Source organism: Gadus morhua, chromosome 14, assembly GCF_902167405.1.
Source record: "Gadus morhua chromosome 14, gadMor3.0, whole genome shotgun sequence".
NCBI classification, from domain to species: domain Eukaryota; kingdom Metazoa; phylum Chordata; class Actinopteri; order Gadiformes; family Gadidae; genus Gadus; species Gadus morhua.
This window is the reverse complement of record NC_044061.1, coordinates 29455815-29465799: the sequence shown is the minus strand read 5'-3', so window position 1 is coordinate 29465799 and position 9985 is coordinate 29455815. Positions and strand designations below refer to the sequence as shown.

The window sequence follows — 9985 nt, the reverse complement described above, 5'->3', positions numbered from 1 at the left end:
GCCCTGTGAAGTATTGATACATGTAATGCATTCTTTAGCCCACCCACCCAAAATCACCACCAGCCGTCACTGTAATTTGAGAAATGCATCCCTGCCGGCGATTTTCATTGGATTAGGAAATTATGGGCGGGACTATTTTGTCCCGCTCACGGACGCTCTGTCATCTACGGATACGAATACTTTTGCTACACATTTACCACCTAGGGTTGTTGCAAAACAACCTGCAAAAACCCCCACAGCTGAGACTTGCAGGAGCAGATTCGAGCAGTTGTGAAATGGTTTTGTGCTCGCTCATTAAAATGCTGAATTAACATAGCGTTCACAGATGTGCAACTTCTGATGCATTTGTTCAAATTTGGGTTTACGAATGCACACCTTTTGGGCATGTTCTCAGATTGTGAAACACGGGTGTGCGAATGTGTTTTGCACCAACTGCGCTGCAATAATTGTAGCAAAAGGATTTGTGCACCTGTAACACAGATTAGCGTACTCGTAGACCCTATTTTGTGTTTACAATGGTATAAAAAAAATATATATTTTTTTTACGACTACAAATGTACTGTTACACATTTGTGACTTTAGAGTACACATGCAAAATAAATATATACGACTTCAAATTTACTGTGACTTTAGTGTACGCATTCAAATTCTGCAGTTACAGGTGCTAAAGACTTTTGCTACAATAATACCTTCAAAGATAACAGCATCGAAAGAGGTGAAAACCATTATGGCATGTTGAGAGTTTCAGTTATGCCGATGGGGAAATTGTCGGTCTCTTCCACGCCAGTCGCAGGGAGCGCGACGTCACATACGAGACGTGTAGCCTTTCTCATTGTGTTTTCTCTACAGCCTTTAACTGAACAATTGCACAATAAACGGTCAAACTCTTGACATAAAAAATTATCATTTAAATCCATAAAAAACATATGTGTAATCCGGGGCATATAAATACTGGGACCAGAAGATAATTACTTTCTCTCCATTGAAACCCATTCATATTTTTCGATCTCATAGGTCCCATGGGCTTTACCTGAAAGGGCGTGACTTCGCCGCTCTATATTTTATAATGCATCCACGTGATTGGCTGGTTAGTTGTTTTATGTCGCGTCTGATGTTATGAACGTCACTTCCGCTACGTCAGTTCCTTAGCATTCGGTACCGTTAGCCCCCGACTCACACCGAACGGGACAATGTTCAGAGCCGTTTTAAGATTGTCGTCTTCGGGGGTGCGGAGTGTGGTAAAGGCAAGACCCGCTTATTCAGGTAGGACTCTCTTTGACCATGTTGGTTATAAAGAAGCCGATATCAGCTAGTACGGATAGCTATGCTAACATGGGTTTGTGGACCTGCTGTCACGTCCGGGCGGGTTCAACGAGGGTGACATTGAACTGAATTCAAGTGAAACTCTTAAGCATCGTACGTGAATGATGTGTTAGTCATGTGTATTCTCTTACTACATTTTGAGGTCTCATGACGTGAGATGATCTGAGTTTCTTTGAACCAGTGACCTTGTGGTGACCGGTTCATGTTTGACTTTCCAAAGGATTCAAGTAGATATATTATCCAACTTCACTATTCACTGTCCTGCCCTTGATATTCAATACGTTTCTTATTGTTTGAAGCTTGGTTTTCATTCCTTGGTTTGTATGACCTTACATTTCCTGAGCAGTCTTCTAACCTAATTTGCGCATCCCTACCGCACGACTGACGTTCTGGATTCAACCGAGCGGGTAAAAGTTAGCAGCAGGTTGGATATTCGCCGGATATTCAGTTTTGCAATCGGATTAATCCCGCAATCGGCCTAATCAACACAATTGCACTATATTACGGGTGTAGTATGTTGAGGACAGTATAGGACAGCTTATTGACAAAAAATCGCACCGAAATTAGTCGTTGCTATCGATATCTGTGCAAGAACAGCGCTGTAATCTACGGTCCCGCTGCAATCTGTTTTAGGGACCGTCCACAAATTACACCCCACAGACTGGTGACATAGACGTTACCATGGAATTGTTTCAGTAAAAAAATCACCATAAATCAATATAAACACATATTCTCATTCTGATTGCTGTAGTACTTGCCAATGGTGGGCTTTTATTTACTGCGGGTCATTATTTGTTGACATTTTGCATTATAGCGAATGGGGATGCAATTAATAGTTTCAAATATTCACCAAAAATCAATAAAACTACATTTTCTCATTCAGATTGCTGTAGTACTTGCCAATGGTGGGCTTTTACTTACTACGGGTCATTATTTGTTGACATTTTGCATTTTAGCGAATGAGGATGCAATTAATAGTTTCAAATATTCACCAAAAATCATTGGAAATACATTTTCTCATTCTGATTGCTGTAGAACTTGCCAATGGTGGGCTTTCATTTACTACGGGTCATTATTTGTTGAAATGTTGGATTATAGCGAATGAGGATGCAATTAATAGTATGAAATATTCACCAAAAATCAATAAAACTAATTTTTTTCATTCTGATTGCTGTAGTACTTGCCAATGGTGGGCTTTTACTTACTACGGGTCATTATTTGTTCATATTTTGCATAATAGTGAAACAGGATGCAGTTAATAGTTTAAAATATTCCCCAAAAATCAATAAAACTACATTTTCTCATTCTGATTGCTGTAGTAGGCCTACCTGCCAATGGTGGGCTTTTATTTACTACGGGTCATTATTTGTTGACATTTTGCATTTTAGCGAATGAGGATGCAATCAATAGTTTAAAATATTCACCAAAAATCAATAGAAATACATTTTCTCATTCTGATTGCTGTAGTACTTGCCAATGGTGGGCTTTTACCTACTACGGGTCATTATATGTGATATTTTGCATAATAGTGAAACACGATGAAATTAATAGTTTAAAATATTCACCAAAAATCAATACAACTACATTTTCTCATTCTGATTGCTCTAGTACTCGCCAATGGTGGGCTTTTACTTAATACGGGTCATTAATTGTTGACATTTTGCATAATAGTGAAACAGGATGAAATTAATATTTTAAACTATTAATTGCTGTGTTTCACTATTATGCAAATTGTCAACAAATAATGACCCGTAGTAGGTAAAAGCCCACCATTGGCAAGTACTACAGCAATCAGAATGAAAAAATTTTGTTTTATTGATTTTTGGTGAATATTTTAACTATTGATTGCATCGTGTTTCACTATTATGTAAAATGTAAACAAAAAATGACCCGTAGCAAGTAAAAGCCCACCAAGTACTACAGCAATCAGAATGAGAAAATATGTTTCAAGTGATTTGCGGTGATTTCTTTCCTGAAACAATTCTATGGTAACGTTTATGCCAACAGTCTGTGGGGTGTAATTTGTAGACGGTCCCTAAAACAGATGGCAGGCAGGACGTTGATTTAATAGCGTTTCTCGCACAGATATCGATAGGAGCAACATGTCGCTGTGATTTTTGTTGATACGGTGTCCTATGCTGTCCTCAACATACTACAGCCGTAATGAAGTGCAATTGTGTTGATTAAGCCGATTGCGGGGTAAATGAAAACCGAATATCCAGCGAATATCGAATCTGCGGCTGACTATTACCCGCTATTCAACCGATAGTCCATTCTATGAATCACTGCTTACACAAACGGTACAATTACACATTGCCCTAAAAAGCCATTTGCCTCGAGATTAATTATTACATTTTATGAAATAAGTTTACAACGATAACTGGCGCTACAAATTGCTTCCACTCACGGACCCCTTGAAACGGGATTGTAACCATTGATATTTTCTTCTGAAGCTCCTTTGGCTTCCAGATCCTTCTCCCATGGGAAGGTTGAGACGGATGAGGAGTTTGATGCTCGCTGGGTGACCTACTTTAGCAAGCCAGACATTGATGCCTGGGAGTTGAAGAAAGGTCAGGCTTTAACAGAAATAATATAATGGTAATGTTAATCATTCATAACTAGAAATGTGTTAATTTGTGTGTTTTTATTATGTCAAAAGGCATGAACACCCTTATTGGGTACGACCTGGTGCCTGAGGCCAAGATCTTGGACTCTGCCCTGAGGGCTTGTCGCAGACTGGATGACCTGGCCAGTGCCATCCGCATCCTGGAGGCTGTGAAGGTGAGCTCATGCACATGCAACAGTTGGACCATGAGTGGAAGATCAGAGGAGCTGTCACACTAAATTTGTACCGGCTGCCAAATTTGTACCGGGCGCGTCATCAATACGTAATCCATTCTAAACCTGCCCGGCAACAGATGATCGCGTCGAATGACGTGAAAGGTTCACGAACATTCGCGAACCTTCTATCTAGCGATCCGTTATCTGTATTGTGCTATTTCGTCCTTGACCTGCTTTAAACACTCAGTTTACTTGCTAAATTTAATTAAACAATGAAATACAATACAAATATAAAGTAAAAACAAGTGTTATCTAGCGATCCGTTTTCTGTCTTATGTTATTTCGTCTTTGGCAACATGACCGCGAATGTTTTTTGAAACCCGCTTTAAACACTCAGTTTACTAGCTAAATTTGAATAAAAAATGAAATACAATACAAATATAAAATAAAAACAAGTGTTGTCTAGCGATCTGTTAACTGTACTATGTTATTTCGTCTTTGGCAACATGAGCGCGAATGTTTTTTGAAACCTGCCCGGCAACGGACGACGCGATCATCTGTTGCAGGCAGGTTTGGAATGGATTACGTATGGATGACGCGCCCGGTACAAATTTGGCAGCCGGTACAAATTTAGTGTGACAGAGCCGGTAGGGGGTGGAAATGTCCTTCAAGAATTGTTTGAGGCTTAGGGTTAGAACGTTTTGGAGGCCCATTGGTTTGATTTAATATGACTGATGGTGTACATTAACACTTTACAAGTTGACAATTAGTGAAACTCAATTTAATCCTTAAGGAGTTTGGGTGGTGGTAGAAAATATTGATTTGTGCCTGGTAAATAAAGTACCCTTTGGAAGAGGGTTTCAAGCACAAATCATTAAATCATCATTGGTGGCTCTGTCCTGGGTAACATTTACATTTAGGGCATTTAGCAGACGGGTAAGAAGGGGCTTAATGTAATTAGTAGTGCTGTCAAGTAGGGTTGCCGCGGTACACGGTATTACGGGTGTTACCGGTGTTGAGGCCAACACCGATTACTCAGTGTTGCACACCGGCAACACCGAGTTTTTTTTTTTTTTTTTTCCAGTAATAAAAAACAAATTCAGTAAAAATTAATAATATAATTAAGAAAATTTAAATGTGTAGAATAGGCCACAGTTCTGCTCTGTGTGGGATTATTGGCGCACCGAGAATTTACGCGCTTACTTACAAGACCGGTAACCATAGCAACGCCGGTAAACAAACGGCGCGAAGCCCAATCCCTACGCGAGCTCCCCGCGCTACGGCCATCCGGAGACGCACAAAGCTTTTGGCCATGATAATATGATATATAAAATTATATCATGATACTATTATATATAGAACGTTATAAGACGCCGAGAATTAGCGCGCTGCCAGCCGCTGTCACCGAGTGTGAGAGGAGAGTTGACGGAGAAGATGGCGGTTGACCTATAGTTTCAAAGTTAATGCCGTTTATACCCGTCAGTGTTTCCCACAGACCAAGGACCAATGTGTGGTGCGGGGGTGGGTGGGGGGGGTTGGGGTGGGCGGGCGGCGTGGCATCATTGGCGACGCGGCGGCGTCAGCGCACAAGTTTAGTTTTTACCAGAACTTTTGATTCTGTGACATTGAAGGAATGAATTGCAACAGACAACTAAAGCTGGAGGTTTTTATTTCAAGTACAAATTATCTCAAGACCTACCTGAACCAATATTTAACTTTTTTAGGAAAAATAAAATAAATAGTAACAATATACTACTAGGTACAACAAGACAACTAACTAAATAATGAATGCAATGCACATATTGTCAGGGAGGGCAGCCGACTGAGGTCTAAGGACTTGGAAGGCTCCTAGGATGTCCAGCTCCTGGAACCTCCTTTTCAGTTCTGTCTCCAGGCCAGTAATGTAGGGTTGGATGACCTACAATGAACAGATCAGCACATTTTCTCTACCAGGAACAGAAGGGTCGAAATTACTTTCCCTACTCTTATTTTTTTAAAGTTAAAATCTACACTAATCTGTTTCCACCTCACCTGTTGTTTCAGCAACATTTTGTCTGCTGTCCTCCTGGCCTATATTAATCAGTATCTCTCCTGAACAGCCCGGCCCCTGAGAAGCACTGGGTTGTTCAGCACTGTTTGATGCCTAGGAACATTCAAAATAAATGTATTATATATTTAATAAACATTTACTAGCAACAGCCATTTGACTGTTCAACTTGATTTCAGACTAAGCTAACTACCTCCTCAAGCTGCTCCGCGTCGTCTGGACGAGGCCTTTTTTGGTGCAGAAAAAACATTTCAATACTCATCTGGATTAAAGCAACAAACATTCAGAGTCAGAATAAAATAATATTAAGAATAGAATGTAATAAATGTTTTCTATTCTTTTTGATATAGGCCTATCTAAACTATAACCGTATTTCATCTTAATCGCAGTGTTCGCTGCGTTACCAACGACGTTGTCTATGATGACGGGTGCGGGATGTTCAATATCAATAACGTTGAGTTCATAAAGCTAATATTACCTTTTCTGAGTTAACAAAAAATTTGGGCAGGTGTGTTAGACAACAGTATATCATACTAACCTTTGGTAAACTGCAAATGTCGCAGACCGTCTTCTCTGTGCCAAATATATTTTTCCATTGACCTCAAGCATTGCGCGTGGACAGGAGGAGCGGGCGAATCAGCCATCGGTGAGTGTGCATCTAACTCCGCGTTTACATGCGGACACATCTGATCCGCATAGATGCGGAAGAACAGCTCAATCGGAATAGAAAAGTATCATATATATATATATATATATACGCCTCAATCGGTTCGGAATAGAATTCTATGCGGAATAGAAGAGGTGGTGTAGTCCGCTATAAACACTTATTCCGATTAGTTTGGGGTTTAACTTCCGATTGGTCCACACTTTACCGCTGTCAAGGAAATTGGATTTATTGCCTGATTCACGTCTTTGTTATTATCACTCCGTAGTAGTTACAGTAGTCCGGTAACTTATCAACCCCAGCGTGTCCGGTTGCTAAGCGACGGGTGACATCGGTGGGTTCATGTGTTAGCGTATCGTCGCTCTCACTCCGTGTGTGTGTGTGTGTGTGTGTACGAGAATGACAGGGAGAACGAGTGCTATGCGGAGATGAATGGATGGAACGATTTTTAGATTTCCAAATCGCGTTATAAAAAAATAAATAATAATAATATTAATTAATAAAATAAAAAAAAGACAGAATCAATTCGTGGCGCTCGATGTTGATTCTGTGGCGCCGCGCCACACAATGGTCTATGTATGGGAAACACTGCCCGTGTTGACACAAGCGTATTACTGTGTGAAAATGTCCACACCGCGGCAACCCTACTGTCAAGCGATTACAATTTTTAATCGCATTAATGTCATAGTTAAAGGTTGGGTATGGGATTTGCGAAACGCAAGCAGATTTTGAAAACACACAACTCAAATGGTCCTACCCACAATTCTTCAATGCTGACTCTGACTCCACCCATTCAAAGTACATGGACGCGCAATCATGCACAAGCGCGAACACAGATGCGCGAGAGCGAGCCATTAGCTAGTTAGCTAGCTCCAGTAGCTACCACAGGTTAACAACAAACTGAAGCTTGCTCTGGGTCACGAGCTTTGAGTATGTGCACGAAGGGGTCACGTGCGGGGGGAGGGGGAGTGCGGTACGACCGTTTGATTGACGTACTTACTGTCCAATGCCACTCTGTGGTTCTGGAAATCATTGACTGGAGTTTTTCGAGCCCTACCCGTTCCACAGATGATTGACTTGTTTAATTGTCATGTCAGTACTTCTAACTCAGTGGCTGTAAGTGGGTTATGATAAGGATTTACAGTAATTTTGCAAAAATGGCCAAAAAAGAGAATTCCATACCCAACCTTTAACCTTGAACTTTCGAACAAAACTCTTGCTCAGCAAAGATGGGGAAATACTATATAATTTATTTATACCAGTATAAATATTCCTACCGTACGTAGGCCTATACACATTACCAGGCTATCGAAACACACACACTCGCACTCACACACACACAGTGGTAGAGTGGTAATCGGGAGAATTCCCGTTGGGCCGTTAATGTTTCGGAGCTGTCGGGCTGATTACTGCAGGATAACTATATTTTGTTCATAAAAGTTCCTTTGTCTAGCTCGCATCAAATTTAAGATGATGGTACTGGCATACAAGGCAGTCGATGGAACTGCCCCTCCTACCTCCAAGCATTGCTAAAGCCACACACCCCAGCTCGATCCCTCCGCTCAACTACCTCAGCTGGACGTCTGGAACCGCCAGCGCTAAGAGCTAGCAAAGGCCGTTCAGCAAAGTCACAACTTTTCTCGGTTTTGGGACCTCAGTGGTGGAACGAGCTCCCTGCCACTCTCGGGACCGCAGAGTCGCTCACTATTTTCCGAAAAAGACTTAAGACTCACCTGTTCAGAGTCCACCTCGACTCTGCATAGCCACCCTCCCCCTTCTGGCCACCATTGTACACTGTATTGTATTGTATTGTAGTACTTAACTGTGTAGCAACTGCAGTGGCTGTAACACGGGGAATTGATTAGCCTAGCGATTGTGGTACTTGCACTTGGTTCTATGAACGTCCTTTCTGTACCGACGGCGATATATTGATGCACTTCTTATGACAAATGTACTTATTGTAAGTCGCTTTGGATAAAAGTGTCTGCTAAATGCCCTAAATGTAAATGTCTCGAGGGGAGTAACTGAGCGGCCCCCCCCAAAGTGGTACAGCCCAGGTGGGCCTTGAACTGCGATTGGTCAGAAAGACGTAACAGCTAATGACAACATTGATCTCTCGTGCAGCAGGCTCGAACAGAGTGACACCACACACACACTTTTAAGGAGTTTTTCACCCGCTCCGTATCCTCCTTGCGTGCCCCAACAAGTTTGTGCGGCGTGCTTGTTGTTTTGTTTCCGGTGTAGCGAAGCGTTAATCGCGTGATAAAAAAATTAACGCTGTTAAAATTGCTTTGTGTTAACCGTGTTATTAACGCGTTAAACTGACAGCATTAGTAATTAGAGGTACGGTAAACATTTTAGTTGAAATGTGTGAACAAATTAATGACTTTCCCTTGCTTTTACTCCCAGGATAAATCCGGTCCTCACAAAGACATATATCCATACCTGATTCAGGAGCTGGGGCCTACCCTGGCTGAACTTGGCATCTCAACGCCGGAGCAGCTGGGCATCGACAAGTTATAGAAGGCTTCCTAACAGGTCCTGCTCATTGTTTGCTCAAACCGTGACTCCTATCAAACCTTCCAATAGAATTGGGAGACACATTTATATTGGGCAAATATTATTTAATGGGTATTACAACTCTGGGACTTTCAATGTTCCTTTGATGTTGTACCAGACCTTGTTTTAATAAACCACATTTACATTCATGATTCATGACTCATGTGCAGCCACTGATGCAGTACCTGCACTTAGTCAATATAACCTGCTAACACAGTTTGCATTTGTGGTCTTTCCTCCTCAGGTTGTTGTATAAACCCTCGCCCTTCCATCTCTACTGTCTGACGTTGGCTGAATCAGTTTCATGCTGTTGTGTATAAAATAATGGACCTAATAAAGAAAAGGAATATAAACATTTTTTTCTTTTTCGGATGACTAATAACAAAGCCTGTAAACTCTTGCATAAACATTAGAATTATTACGATTGGTTAATTCATGAAATTCTTTTAGGTGAAGGATACAGATTGTAACAATCCGAGCATCAGGCTACTCCTAATGAGTTGATTCCAAAATGCAAAGCTGCAGGGGGGGGGGGGGGGGGGGGGGGGTCCAGAATTGCGAAAAATTAGTGGATCATTCTTATAATTGACATTTCTCTGGGCCAATCGGAA

The 9985-nt window shown here is 41.3% G+C and overlaps 1 protein-coding gene and 1 long non-coding RNA gene across 2 annotated transcripts; one reads left to right on the top strand and one right to left on the bottom strand.

The window, feature by feature from the left end:
• The first annotated feature begins 1105 nt into the window (after nt 1-1105).
• Nucleotides 1106-9731, top strand: LOC115559123 (cytochrome c oxidase subunit 5A, mitochondrial). The gene is made up of 5 exons (XM_030377809.1): nt 1106-1263; nt 3777-3893; nt 3983-4104; nt 9225-9353; nt 9619-9731. The coding sequence occupies exons 1-4, from the start codon at nt 1191-1193 to the stop codon at nt 9336-9338; spliced, it is 426 nt and encodes a 141-aa protein (XP_030233669.1). The 5' UTR covers nt 1106-1190; the 3' UTR covers nt 9339-9353; nt 9619-9731.
• Nucleotides 5943-6397, bottom strand: LOC115559124 (uncharacterized). Its single transcript, XR_003979426.1, has 3 exons — nt 6345-6397; nt 6136-6247; nt 5943-6022 (listed from the first exon to the last, which is right to left on the bottom strand). It is a non-coding gene; the product is annotated as an uncharacterized LOC115559124 (long non-coding RNA).
• Nucleotides 9732-9985: the final 254 nt, after the last annotated feature.

What these genes read in the sequence shown, in the direction of transcription:
- LOC115559123 (XM_030377809.1), top strand. Translation starts at nt 1,191, where the DNA reads ATGTTCAGAGCCGTTTTAAGATTGTCGTCTTCGGGGGTGCGGAGTGTG. An exon ending in GGCAAGACCCGCTTATTCAG is followed by an intron (nt 1,264 to 3,776) that starts GTAGGACTCTCT and finishes TTTCTTCTGAAG; the next exon opens with CTCCTTTGGCTTCCAGATCC. An exon ending in GCATCCTGGAGGCTGTGAAG is followed by an intron (nt 4,105 to 9,224) that starts GTGAGCTCATGC and finishes TTTTACTCCCAG; the next exon opens with GATAAATCCGGTCCTCACAA.